At 47.8% G+C, this 13,965-nt stretch overlaps 1 protein-coding gene across 2 annotated transcripts in view; it reads right to left on the minus strand.

Annotated features, from left to right (window-relative positions):
• Nucleotides 1–4,546: 4,546 nt before the first annotated feature.
• Nucleotides 4,547–13,965, minus strand: part of Ern1 (endoplasmic reticulum to nucleus signaling 1) — a 98,070-nt gene continuing 88,651 nt past the window's right edge. For both annotated transcript variants that reach the window (XM_004868640.4, XM_087210195.1), the window contains 5 exons: nt 13,490–13,637; nt 12,307–12,434; nt 10,418–10,541; nt 9,950–10,017; nt 4,547–9,198 (listed from right to left, as the gene is read on the minus strand). In XM_004868640.4, coding sequence (XP_004868697.1) covers nt 8,986–9,198; nt 9,950–10,017; nt 10,418–10,541; nt 12,307–12,434; nt 13,490–13,637 — 681 coding nt within the window. In that variant the 3' untranslated portion in view covers nt 4,547–8,985. The remainder of the gene's footprint in view (nt 9,199–9,949; nt 10,018–10,417; nt 10,542–12,306; nt 12,435–13,489; nt 13,638–13,965) is intronic.

The raw sequence follows: 13,965 nt of genomic DNA on the forward strand, positions 1-13,965 counted from the left end.
CTGATGAGGTTAGTGCCCTCAGCCACGCCAGGAGTTTCTTACTCCTGTCAAATTGACAAGATTAACCAGCATACCAGGGAAGGTCACATGCTCAGATGTTGGGATTGGGACTGGGACATATTTTGGGGGACTGTCAACCTGTCTCCACACTTTTCATTTCACTTTATGTATGCTGCATTCTGAAAGGAACCTTTTTTGGGGGGACCAACTGGGAAATCTTTATTAGGAAAACAAAAGCAAATTGGATGTCCTTTGCCTTACAAGAACTGTTTTGAAATTGTCTTGATAGGGATGTTCTATATGCTTATGTTCTATCTCCCTTATATTCTCTAGAGCCTCTTTATTGTGTAGTTTTCTGTGTGTAAATCATTAATACTTTTATTATACATCCTTTTGGGGCTTGCATTATTTTTCAGTTTGCCTTAGATATCCATTACCTTACGTCTCTGCAATTTCTCGTTTCTTTTCATTCTCTTTGTGCTCTTTCCTACTGTTGCCAGTGAGCCTCATCCCAAGCCTGAGGCTCCCTCTGCTGTTCTTCAGTAGTATCAGTCCTGGGGGCGATCTTACACCCACCTTCTGGCCTACTCAGGCGCTCCTCAACTGTGTCCACCCACTCCTGTTGACTTCAACAACTTTATCTTTTCATTTCTGGTTTGTTTTTTCAGGTTGAATGGACGTGACGCTCTCCCCTCTAAGGATATTGTGACTGTTTCCTCTAGTGTCCTAGTCTGTCCTCAGATGTTGCTCCTCTGTAAGGTCCAGCTCAGTGTTGCCTCTTCTCAAATGTGTGGAGAGGGACTGTACCCCGTTTTGCAGCTGGGATTCCTGAGGAGGGGGATTCTGGCTGCTGCCTCTGGGGCCTGTGCTCTAGGAAGACAGCTGGGGCGGGGGGCAGGGCGTACTCTGTGGTGAGGACGTGGTGGCTGCTGTTTTGCTCCTGCTGTGTGTATCAGACACTCAGGGGCTCTCATGAACCCCTAAGTTTCTACATTGCTTTTATCCAGAAACACCCCCCTCAAATTGCTATGTGGCTGACAAGTGACAGGGAAGTGTCTCAGGAAAGCCTGAGCCCACAGCAGTACATCAGCTCACTCACCGTGGGGAGACCCATGGGGCTGGGGGAGCTCTCCAGGAGTTGCTTCCTCTGGCACATCGGCACCACCTCCCTTACCCACTCTGGGCCTAAGTTTCCCTCTGTGTCTGTTCTTTCCTGAGTGTCTCAATAGCTTCCTGTTTTTGTTCCACCCATTTTTGAGGCAGCTTTCTATTTCTTCTCTCCCTTGAGGGGCTTGGGTGTGGGAGAGAGAGGTACTGAATGAATGCAGCCTGCCATCTTGAAATTCTGAGCTTTGAGGCAAAACTCCCACGAAGGGCACAGTGACCAGTTATCTGCATTTGTCTCTTGAATCTGAGTCCAGCCACCTTTCCCTCACACCATGCTACCACTTTGCTTTTCTCTCTCAACCTTGAGGCAGAAAAGTGCCAGAAATCAGAGCTGGGCCTCAGTGGGTCTTGGTTCTCCCACCTTGTAGCTGTGTCCAGCACACCACATGTCCCTGGCATGATCCTGGTGACCACCAGTCCAGCCCTCGTGACCTGCTGAGCAGCTTTTGTGGTACCTCCCTCCGCCCTCCCTGCCTCCTGTGACTCAAACCTGGTCAGGCAGCCCTGTCTACAACTTGTCACAGGAGTGGCTGGCTTCAGTCCCACACGCCTATTTGGAAGGGGTGGGTCAGAGTCCAACCTCACACCGAAGGAAGAATGTTCCCAGGCCTGTGCAGGAGGAGCCACTTCACTGCTGCAAGATTCTCCAGAGACCCAGAACCTGCTGACTCCCAAACCTCCTTTCACTGCCAGCCAGTCCAGCCTCCTAGATCCAGCTGCCCACTAGTTAGCTTCAACTCTCTGATGCAACAGAGCAAAGTTCTTCATCATGTGACAGATGCCAAGGACACACCAGCTCTTAACATCTCTCTGGTCCAAACTTCTCATTTCTTTGAATGTCTGTGATGGTTTCCAAGCCCCTCACAGTTCTATCCTCCACCTCCAGCCCCGTCATTCAAGGATATGAAGCCCAGCACAGTGTGGGACTTGGAGCACAGGCCAGAGCACAGGCCAGAGCACAGCCAGAGCACACGTGCCTCAGCCTGCACACAGACCAGCCTAGCCTGGCCTGGGTGCTGTTGGTTGGTGAAAGGTTCCCTCACTAGCCCAACTTCCTCTTTCTTCCTCTGCCTCTTTCAGGCTGCCTATCAGCCTGTGTTTTGGCCCAGCTTCTTGTAGTCTGGACTCCTGACCATGGTGGGGGTTACTTTTTCCAGCTTTGTGTCTCTTGCCAGCAAACTCTGAGAAAACCTCTGTGTCTTCATCCAAATCATTAGGGCCCAGCTAGGAAAGGGAAGGTGGATTAGAGAGGGCAAAGGGATAAAAGGGAAGGGAGGAACATGACAGAGGCAGCACTTCCCGGGCTGTCTCAGAGGCCAGCCCCCTCCACTCTCCACTGTCTTTCAGTATGGCTTCCCCTGGGGCTGCCATGTTCTTTCCATGCCTGCTGCTCTCCTTCAATATCTGTCCTAGAGACAGGCTCATGATCTGGGTTTTGGCCTTGGCGAAAGACCTGGCCAATCACTCACTAAAGTGAAATATGGTAAGTGTTTCCAGTCATGAGGGAAATACCAGCTGCAGGGAGAGGGCATAGGCCACCAAGCAATCAAGGCACAGATACCCCAGCACAGTGCCTGGCCCAAGGGGGAAGGCAGGCAGGTAGGTTAACTGTTCAGATGATCTCTTGAGACCATAATGTTAAGTGAAATAAACCAGATACACAGGCTTGATTATTGTATGGTATCTCTTACATGAGAAGCCCAATATATAAATAAAGAGCAAAATAACAGGGGCCGGGGATTTAGTTCAATGGTTTCGCAACCTGCTGCACAAGTGCAAGGACCCAAGTTTGATCTCCGGTACCAAAAAAAAAAAAAAAAGAGCAAAATAACAGGCAAGAGGAAACAGGGAGATAAATCTTTTGCAAAAAGGGAAGGGTACCAAGAAATGGAGGGAGGGAAGAAGGAAGGGGATGAAACGTGTTGTGTCCATGTACCAACTCCCCATGATGAATGTGATCATTACATACTGCAAAAATGTACTAATACAATTTTTTAAAGATGCTCTAAAAAAAAAAAGCTATAGCTCCCCCCATTCTGTTTTTGTTTTGTGGTACTGGAGACTGAAGCCAGGGCCTTCGCACTGAGCTACATCCCCAGCCATTTTTAATTTGAGACAGGGCCTTGCTAAGCGCTAAACTGGCCAAGTGAGGCTTGAACTTGAAAGCCTCCTGCCTCAATCTGCCAGCGTGCTGGGGTTGTAAGCGTGTGCTACCAAGCCTGGCAGAGACTATAGGTCACACCTTGCACCAATGTCTCAGATGGTACAAATATAAAAAGGAAGTTTAAGTGGATACATTTACTGTTGGAAGACAGATGTGAATGCATGCGTTTTTGGCTACATGTTTAAAAAATTAAATGTATCACAGGTGGACACTGACTCAGCATAGAAGTGCTACCCCACCTCAAGGCCCCTCTGGATAATCAACCCTGACTGTGCCACTGCAGGGCACGGCAAGGAGCCCCCTCTGCCCGCTGGCCTCCCCTGAGGACCTGTACCTCTCTATTCTGAGAGGCAGCAGGGGGAGATAGAGGGAGCTACTTCTCGTGGCCTCCCTCCCAGGCCTGGGCCTCGTCAAGGCTGGCTCCCAGCCCTGCTTAGTAGCCCAAGGGGAATCTAAGAGCTCTCCCCACTGCTGCATGAAGTGAGACAAGGCAGTTGTCTTTCTCCTGAGGATGTGGCTGTATTCAAGACCCAGAATTTCAGAGGGAGAGCATGTTCATAGGCCTCTGTCACTCCTGGGGGGCCCCGAAGACACAAGACAGGTAGAGGATAGTCCACTTCCATGCAGTTCCTACCAAGCTGTCCAAGGTCTGGCAGGCCCTTCGGGTCCTTCCTCTGTGGGTGGCCCCTGGCTTGGTGCAAGAGCATGTGGAGCCACCCCCGATTTCTGCAGACAAGATGGGGGGGCACCCTGGGGGTCCCTCACTTGTGAGCAGAGTGACGCTCATGCCTTGGCATGTATGTGGTTGTCTTGTGTGCTGCAGATATGCTCCAGGCGAGGAAGTTTCCAGTGATTCTTGGCCAAGTTATCTCAGCAGTTCTCCCCTCTTTTCTTGGCCCAGACTCCTACTGACTGTATACATGTCTCATACTCTATTTTGGAGTCAATCTCACCTTAGGGCATGTCCATTCTAACTGGCCACCCTCTTAGAACTTAGCCCAAGTAATACTTTTGGGAACTTCCTGCAATGCTTGTGGGAAGCTTTCCCCACAAACAGCCCCCAAGGAGGATGTTCCAGCATACCAGGACACAGTCCTCCTACCAGCCAGGCCAGCTGCTCAGGCCTCAAAGACCCTGCACCCCACTCCCCGAAACAGCAGAACCAGCCCCTTGCCTGTGAGTGGCACTTGAGTCTTTACAAAGATAAAACGACTCCCATATCTAAACTACCTTTATTTGTGGTTGGCTAAATGTAAGATGCCATCATTAATCAGAATTATAAAACTGTACAAGAGGTACAAAAATAGGCCTTTTAACTTTAGATAATGACTCTCATATCATCAAGCTTTAAAAATACACATAAAAATTATACAATCTGGCAGTTTATAAAATATAAAGTTAAAAAGAGAATTTTAGGTTCCACAAAGAGGATTGTATCACACAACTAACACATATCAATTAAAACAACTGTCCACAGAGAAGACACAATGGCACATGATTAAAAAAAAAAAAATCACTTAAAAATTAGCATTTTACCCCGACCAGATTATTCACCCTTTAAAGACAAGGCTTCCATCCCATGGAAGGATACAGTATAACTCTTCCTTTCCAGTTTTAAAATGGTCAAAGGTGTTGTCCAAAATAGATCTGATGTGCTTTTAAGCAAGTGCAAATGTAACTGGATACACTTCAGAGTAAAAATTAAATAAATATAAATAGGTTCAATAAATAGGTCATTGCAAAAAAGAACGCTACACAAGGTTCACATGTGAGAATGCCACGTAGCTGACCAGTAATGCTTAGGTGAGTGGGGACTCTCCATCACAGCTTTAGGGACACTGGGAAGGAATACTGTACCCACGAGACAGGAGCACAGGAGAGGCCTGGCAGTGGGGACTTTGGCTGGCAGTATGGTGAAGGCTGTTCCAGAGGGAGGCTCATGGCAGATGCATCCTTTGTGGTCTTCCAATGTATACAGACAGGATTGAGGTGTTGAAACAAAAATCACAGCCAGAGTCATTCATGGAAAATCAATGCTTCATAAAGACAACAAAGAACAGGAAGAGAGCAGATACTTTGGCTTAAAAGATTAACAATCCAACCCTGGAAGGGAGAATCTGGGCTCCCTGCCTAAGATGACTGATGATCTCCTTCCAGGAAATGCCAAGGCCCAGCCGCAGTCAACTAACACCACTGCACCTGGGGCAAAGGGGGACACACTGGGAAGCATGGATGCAGTTTGCAAAGCCAAAGAGCAGAGAGAACGGTGAATGGGGAATTTAAAGAGGTTCTTTCCACGGCTGCTGCACTTCCTCTTCCTTCCAGCTCTCCTGATAACTTCTGACCAATGAATGATGAGAACAAAGAACAAGGATCCAGTGAACAGATGGAGAACGGAAACATGGGGAAAATGACCCCCAGCCAAAGGCCAGTTGCTGAAAACAAAGTGGCCAGGAGCGGGGAGCCCTGCAATGCAAAGGCTGCTTCTGTGGAAGCTTTTCTCAGCAGCCAATGAATTACTCTTACTGTAACGAGAAAGAACTGCCAGTGGTAACTGAATAACCGAACACACACAAAACCTCTTCTAGAGCTGGGAAGAAAGCATTTTGCTTGGACCCACTGGTCAGCATTGGTCTGTGACTGATCAGTGCTGTCTCTCAGAAAAGCCTGCAACAACTGCTGCACCAAGAACAGGGACCCTCTGTACCCAGGATTCACCTCCAGCCATCAGACGATGTCATGACTGATCAGGTGATACCAGTGTTCTCGAAAGTGCAAATGCTTTGCTGCTTAGTGACATGTGGCACTTTTCAACAACTGAAATTAAAGACTCAAGCAATGAGAGAAGTTTTGGCACGTGTGTCAGAGGGGTTCACCACATGGCACAAGACCTAGGGCCGGGGATTTAGCTCAGTGGTTTCGCCGCCTGCTGTGCAAGCGCAAGGACCCAAGTTTGATCCCCGGTAACAAAAAAAAAAAAAAAAAAAAGGTAAGACCTAAATAAATTATAGGGTTTTTTGATCCCTAACAGACACAACTCAATGCTATCTGAAAGATGGAGAGAGTGTACTTCTAAAAAGTTAGGCAGCCTTCCAAGACTTGTAGAAGCCCTGTAGCTTAAACTAAAGAGGCACGATGTCACAGAGCTGTTCTGGCCTCTGAAAGACAGCTTCCCCTTGGTGAGCACAATGGGAAACTGGAATTCTAGGCTCAAACTGGACTCACTAGATAACACTCAAGATGTTTTCAAAACAAATGTCTCCATGAGAACTCTTCAGATAAACCTGGAGGAGAGTCTGAGTCCCTGAAGGTAAGAAGAAAAGACAGACAGGTAACCTGACCAGAGATGATAAGTCTGGGACAGAGTATTTTAAGGCAAAAGATGTGCAAACCCCAAACACATGCCCTTCCCCACCTGCCTAGATTCTTTGTAGTATTATACTTATTTGCTCTTAATTCTCTCACAAGCTTTACAAAAGCAGAGCTTGGCCTGTCTGGCTCTTCGGTTTCCCTAGCACCCTGGGACCTACCCATCTCAATATAGTAAATCCCCAAATAAAATATGCTGACTAAAGGAGTCTGAGAAATTTGGATGGTTAGAAATGAATCTATCCGATGAGCAGAAAAGGAATCTGAAAAAGCTGTCTCCAGGCAAACTGGGCTAGAAACAGGAGATGACAACAAACTGAGCCACTAGAAATCACCTGGGCACTTCCTGGAGAGAAAACTCAGCTGCAAGAACAAGGTGAACAGCAGTCCACATGGGAGTCCTGTCAGATAACACATGGCACCTACTTCACCTCCTGACACTCCCCTGGGCTGTCACCTCTCAGACCCCAGGCAAAGGAACCTGGAGCCACGTGGAGGGCACTGTAAAAGCAGAGTTGGTATGGATGCATCAGAACAAGAGGAAACAGTCTGGCCATATTCCTGGAAGATGAACCATGTGGTGGGAGATGCTGAGGAAGCCAAAGGAGAGGCTGAGTTTCCAAGGCTTAAGCAGAGTTATTCATGAAGTTCAAAGATGCGAGATCATATTAATATTAAGAGAAAAGTCACTCTGGCTTTTATAAAAGCAAGGCTGAATTCTTCAGAGGCAGAATGAGCTTTGGATGAGTGGCCCTGACACAAACACAATCAGAAAACTTCTCACAGGAGGAAGCAGGAGTGACTCCTGTCAGTGCCCTAAGCTGGCAGTGACACTCTTACCCGAGAACAATGGAACTAAGACTCAGCTCGCCAGGGCTGGATGGAGTGACTCTCACTGACTGGAGGAAGTGGACACACAGAGCTTCCTCCTATGGACCCTGATTGCATCTTAAGCTCCAAGGCTCTCAGGAGGGAGCAGAGGAAGTTCTGACTGAAATTAAAGTTAAAAAATTATATTAATTTGAGAAAAAAGGGTAGTGACATAACTTAGGGTACATAACTTTGACATTAATATATTTACATAGTGTTGCTAGAATGTTTTATCCTTCAGCATTAGAGAATGTTCTAAATGGAACACTCTTGAGGGCATGGAGATTTTTGGTACCACACGAAACAGAAGATATTATATCTTGTATTTCTTTACAAGTAAGTTCATGTTAAGTTTAGCTTACTTATGCTAATGTAGCATTCTACAGTATGATCGAAATGTAGCCATTAAAATTTGCCAGGAGAAACATAAAAGCTGGCCCACAAAGCCCACAGTGACTCTGACCCTGGCTCCCAACCCATAGGCCCTGACCCACCACATGCACCCTGACTTGTTGGGCTCAGAGATGGAGCAGCCTTATCCTCACAAGCTGGTTCAGGGTCTTCTCTAGGTGGCCGGGAGGCTCCCATTCAGTTGCTCCCTTCTTGTTCTGAAGACTTGTCCCTATGCGGTTCTTAGCTGCCATCACTGATGTCCAGGGGACTCTTCATCTCCTGCCCCAATGGCCCAGGACACGACCCACCACACATTACTGCTCAGGCCACCAGGGTTCTGGACTAGCACTGCCTCCTGAACAGAGCATCCTCTTCATCTCCCAGAGACCTGCAGACCCATCTCAACTGCCCATAGGCATCGCTGGCCAGTCTCTAACTTCATGCCTTATGCCAACGGCTTCACTACCTAAGGAAACACCAATTAACAGTAAGCTGGGAGGCTCTCGGCACATCTGGGATCAGTGAGGCACCTCCTGTCCCCAGAACAACCCCTCTGCACGTCCTCCTCCTCAGTATCCCTCACCTCTTGAGCCCACTTCTAGCAGAGGCTGCACTTCCTACATCCCAGCTTGCAGGCAAAACCTAGGATTCTTCCACTCCCCTCTTGAAAGGCCCAGAGACTGATGTCAAACAGGAATTTTACAAAGAGAGGTAAGCCGAGGTGAGCTCATCCAGCAGGTCAGCAGGGCTCCTTTCACAGCCTGTGAGGAGCCCACCACTGCAGATACCTCCGAACTAGAGAGCAGCTTCCAAGGCCAACTTCTTGCCTGCTCCCTGGAGGTCTTGAGGGCCGGTTCTCCCACTTCCTGGGGCCAGCCTCTGCTGGCTGCAGAGGGGGCAGCTCAAGGCACTTGGTTTGAGAAGCCTGGTCTCCCTGCTAAGCCAGGGTGGTGTCAAACTCTGGACTACAGAGACCAGGCCCACTGTCACAGCTGCGGCCACCAGAACAGAGTTGCCCTAGCTCAGAGGACATCTGGAGTCACTGGGGGTGGGGGCTCTGGGGGCTCGTGGAAGTAGTAGGGCTGGAAGAGTCTCTCGTGGCTGCACAACTCCATGGCCCAGTAGGTGTGTGAGAGGAGGTGGGGGAAGCGCGATGTGAAGTAGCGCACAAAGTCATCGGGGAGGGAGCCCAGTGTTTCCTGCACCTCCACAGGGAGCTCTCGGTAGTGGTGTTTCTGCAAACAGGCAGGAAGACACAGAGTTAGCAGGTGGGAGACCGAGTGCCAGCTGCTTCTATTTAAAGAAAAGGAAAAAAGGTCTATGCACCCCACAATCTGTTCCAATCAGCCTGCCTGCATCCCCTCTTTCAGGAAGGTGCCTCACAGCAAGCGAGGCCCAGCCTAAGCAGAGGTGGAGCTCCACTATTGGAGCAGCACGTCCAGCAAGGGTTCACAGGCCAAAGAGAGGGTCCCAGCAGTTCCACATAGAGTAACATCACCTGGAACTGAAGTGTGCAACCCATGAGCTTGGAGGTCACTTCTGTGCCTGGGGCAGGGCCCTGTTTGAAGGTTGGTGACAGCACAGAACATGATCACCCCTAGGTCTCCCGGAGGACAAGCAGGAAACCCTCCCTGAATCCCTGGAGGCCAGGCCCTATGTAGCAAGGTGCCCAGGGGGTCCCCACTAGTGTGTTTGTATGGTTGCCATCAGGCAATTGGAGGGCATCAGTCATGGGCACAGGGTGCCCATGAAGGACACGGGGTCATGGGTTTAGAGCCACTGCTCCCCAGTGCTTCACCCTGCACCCTGACACCCCAAGAGAAAACCCACATGAGGGAGGAAACAGCCTTTAACTTGTCAGGTTCAAGGCCACATAGCCTCTGAGAGGTGGAATCCAATAGGAAGAAAAGCTTCCTCAGGAATGGATATAAGAACCAGGCATCTGTGTGGCAGCCACCTCCCTCCCAGAAGCCACAAGTCCCTTACCTTGTTTCTCATGGCTCGCAGGAGATCTCTGACAGAGCCACCCTTGTAGGTTCTGAATTTACGCAAATCTAGAAAAACATTAAGGGATGCAATGGTTAAGCAAATAACAAATACATCTTTAAAAGAGAACCATTCCTAGGGTCTCAGGGATGAGCAACTGGATTGAAATGTGACATCATTCAAGCAAGGTCATGGGAGCAGATGCCCCACCTCAGACTGGAGGGTGGTGTTCATCTCACTTAGATCAGAAACACCCCTACAGCATGACACTTCTGTTAACCTGTCACCCAAAGATACAAGCATCAGACGCCCACCAGTGTAACCATGCCCCAGAGGACACAGCCAAGAAAATCTCAAACCTGAGAAATGGGACATGGAAACTACACAGTTGGACCTGCTTTGTCCATGCTAATTCCTCATAAATGGCTGCTGCTTTTCAAACTTCTTCACAGACGTCAGCATGCTCACCTGTCTGGAGGGGCACAGTGATATTCTCCCGCCAGTCCATCTTCACCACAGCTCGCCCACCTCTCTCTAACTGCCTCACAATTGGGCCATCCAGGGATTCCTTTTCTATTCGGTCACTCACGTCCTAGGCAGGAAGCAAGGCAACAAGTGTTGGTCAGTGTGAGAGAGATGTCGAGCACAGGGGGAAGGACATACTTTGGCATGAATGGCCACTGCTATGTACTTGGAAAGAGACTGATGTTCCCCGAGCCGGGCTGCAGGCCGCCTCAGAGCTGGGTATGAGCGTGCTGCATTTCGCCACCCTAACCCACAACTTCTGCCCGGGGACAGCTGTGGCTGTTGCTCCCTGGGACAGGCCCAGAGACCCTCTGCACAATACAGAGGTGCCACAGACTGTGAAAGCATCTGTGGAAGTTAGCCTCCAGACACAGGCACCACACCTACACAGGGCCAGATGTGCAATCTATATTTGCCAATGAACCAAAACGAGAGGACAGTATAAGCTCAAAGTAATTTGCATATTGTGTTTCATTTACTCATTGAGATAGGACCTGCTCAAATCCTAACTAGCAGAGGTCCCCACTCCTTATCCTGAACATCAGAAAAGACATGCAGCAAGCTGGGCAAAGTGGCAAAGCCTGTAATCCCAGCACTCTGGGAGGCTGAGGCGTGAGGCAGGAGGGTCACAAGTTTTAGCCCAGCCTAGGGAACTCAGTGATTTAGGAAGACCCTGTCTCAAAATAAAAAGTAAAGAAAAAGACTGGGAATGTAGCTCAGTGTGAAGGTCCTAGGTTCAATTCCCAGTGCCACCAAAAAAAAAAGAAGAAAAGAAGGAAGGACGGCTGGATGGATAAGCTGAGTTTTCTTTTTGAAGAGGAAATTTGGTAGTGTCTGAAGACACCCCCTTCCCCCGAATTCAGGCCCTTCTCTCTGTTTGGCTTTGGCAAGAAGGACAGGTTAGGGTATCCTGAATACCAGGGCCCTGAGCCACCAGCAGTGAGACAAGTCACTAGATGAAGGAATAGGGAATGATAAGCCCCACCCTGTTAACGCTAAGCAGCCTTAGGAGAGTCATAGTCTTGTCTTTCTCTGAAAAGGATGAAGCCAGACTGGCAGAACCAATTTGTAATTCTAGAGAAAACTTTGGAGAGGTTAGACTGTCACCTTGGGCATGTTGGGGACACATGTTTCTGGGCTTTGAGGCAGTTACAGCTAGTTGACGTGGATGGAAGCTATCACCATGTGCTGGCAGGAGGCACTGGGGTGAGTTATGCTCAACTCGCACCATGTAAATCCGAGAAACAGTCTCCACAAAGCCACCTGGCAAGGTCACCAAGCCACAACTGTCTAACCACCAAAGGAACTCACGGTCACTGAGCTCACATTTTAACTTGCGGAATCTATCCTAAGCAAAATACAATCTGGGTAAAGACTGAATAGAAGATGATCAGGAAAAAATTCCATACAGGAAATATTTAAATTATGATACCTGAATGAAATTAGATGATGCCTGAGATTTGCTAGAAATAATCTGAGGTAAAGACAGGGCAGAAGTTGGTACTTGCTGAAGCTGGGGGATGGGTAATAAGAAGTATTTGGTCTGCATTTGTGTATATTTGGAAATTCCATAATATAAAGTTTAAAGATTATGGCACATCCACATGATATACTACAGTCATTAAAATTTTAGAACTCTAACATGAAAAATGCTTAAAATAAAATTTTAAGGAATGCTTAAAATATTATGTACGGTAAAAACTGTAAGGATTCAAAACTATATATACAGTGGTTATGGGATTATGGGTCATTTATTTTATTTTTTGTCCTTTTCTTCATTTCAAAACCTGGAAGACACTGAAGGCTTTGGATGGAGAAACAGACACATGTACCTGAAAAAACTGGAGCTGCTTTTCCACACTCCAGAAGAAGGGATGTTTCAGCACGTGCTTTGCCGAGGGCCGCTGCTGGGGATCCATTGTGATCATTTTCTCTATCAGCTCACGTGCAATGATATCTTCTATAAAGGAGAAAAATAAACAGGCAACCCATTATTTTGAACCCAAAGCCACAACAAAATCCCAAAACTTATAAATCTTCACAGACTTTTGATGCAGGATTTCATTTACAATTGATTCCAATAAAATTATTAAGAACTCAGGGCTGGGGATTTAGCTCAGTGGTTTTGCCGTCTGCTGTGCAAGCGTAAGGACCCAAGTTCAATTCCTGGTACCAAAAAAACCATTCTTAAAAACTCAGATCACACTTCAACTAATAAGGGGGAGTCCTCACTATGTCCTCTGTGAAAAGGATTGATTGGAAATACCCAATAGCAGAGGTTTGGGAGACACTGCTTGCTATGCCTCCAGGTACTGGACGATGAGCCATCAAAATGATTCTGTAGCTAAATATGGACTAACACACAGATATTCAAGATGAAGTTGAAAAATGAACCTGTTGTAAAGTAATACATGTGGTTTAACCTCATTTTCATGGAAGTATGTATAAATGTCCAGATCACTGATTAGAATAACATATACCAAGGCATTAACAGCATTCATTCCTGTCTAATGGAATTATAGGCCTTTATGCTCATCTGTTTTTCTACAATGAATAATAAAAATTAACCCACAAACAAAACAATAACTTAGTTTTAATTTTTCAAAAGGCAGCACTGAAATATCATGGGACAATTATAACCTGACTTTAAAAAAATTTATAACCCAGCAATTCCCAAATTCAGGAAGAAAGACTTTTTGTACCTGAGCCAGGAGAGTGTGGACAGAGCCTGTCTGTCCCCAGCCCAGCACAGACTGTGTCTGCTGACCATGGCCCCTCACAGAGTCCAGTTTATGAAGCACAGCCAAGTTGTCTACCCAAATGCCCATATAGGAAGACCTGATTATTCAACCCTCATATGGCAAGTTGGAAAAGAGGGGACCTTACTCAGGTCCCATGGCAGTTGGTGCTCCAAGAATTATCCTGGGCAGCCTTCCCTGAGGCCCTGGGGGAGCAGTTGGGTGGCAGGGCCTCTGGGAGTGTAGAGGCCACACCAGCCCAGTCCCAGCTACTCACCATGCTTCTCTGGGTGGAAGCAATCCAGACTGTAGGCACCCAGGAGGATGTTGGCCTGCCGCTGCAGGGACTTGCCAAAAGGATGGCTGCCCTCGGAGATGACATAGTAAAAAACACAGCCTGCAGAGAAGATGTCCACTGTGTAGGTCTGAAAAGAAATTCAGGACATGTGAGATCTTGGGCAGATTTCTCACCTCACTTGCGGCCAGGGAGGGAAAAAGCATTGCAGCTACATCAGCCCTGGAAAGTGTTCTGGGGAATCAGCCGATGGATGTGAGATACCCAGAGCAGTCAGGGCACCTGGCAGTGCTGCCCCGGTGTTGTGGTCACAGTGGAGGACTAGGGACCAGAGGCCAACTGTCTGGGATGACAGCTCTGGGGAAGCCCTTGATCACGCTATTCCTCTGCTTTCTCACATGTAAGAAGAAGACAGTGATGGTTTATTCCTCATCAGTATAGATTGCATGAATATCTGA

The sequence above is a fragment of the Heterocephalus glaber genome, unplaced genomic scaffold (assembly GCF_053883595.1).
Source record: "Heterocephalus glaber isolate CG9 unplaced genomic scaffold, H.glaber_assembly_v1.0 deba00001124, whole genome shotgun sequence".
In the NCBI taxonomy this organism is placed as follows: Eukaryota; Metazoa; Chordata; class Mammalia; order Rodentia; family Bathyergidae; genus Heterocephalus; species Heterocephalus glaber.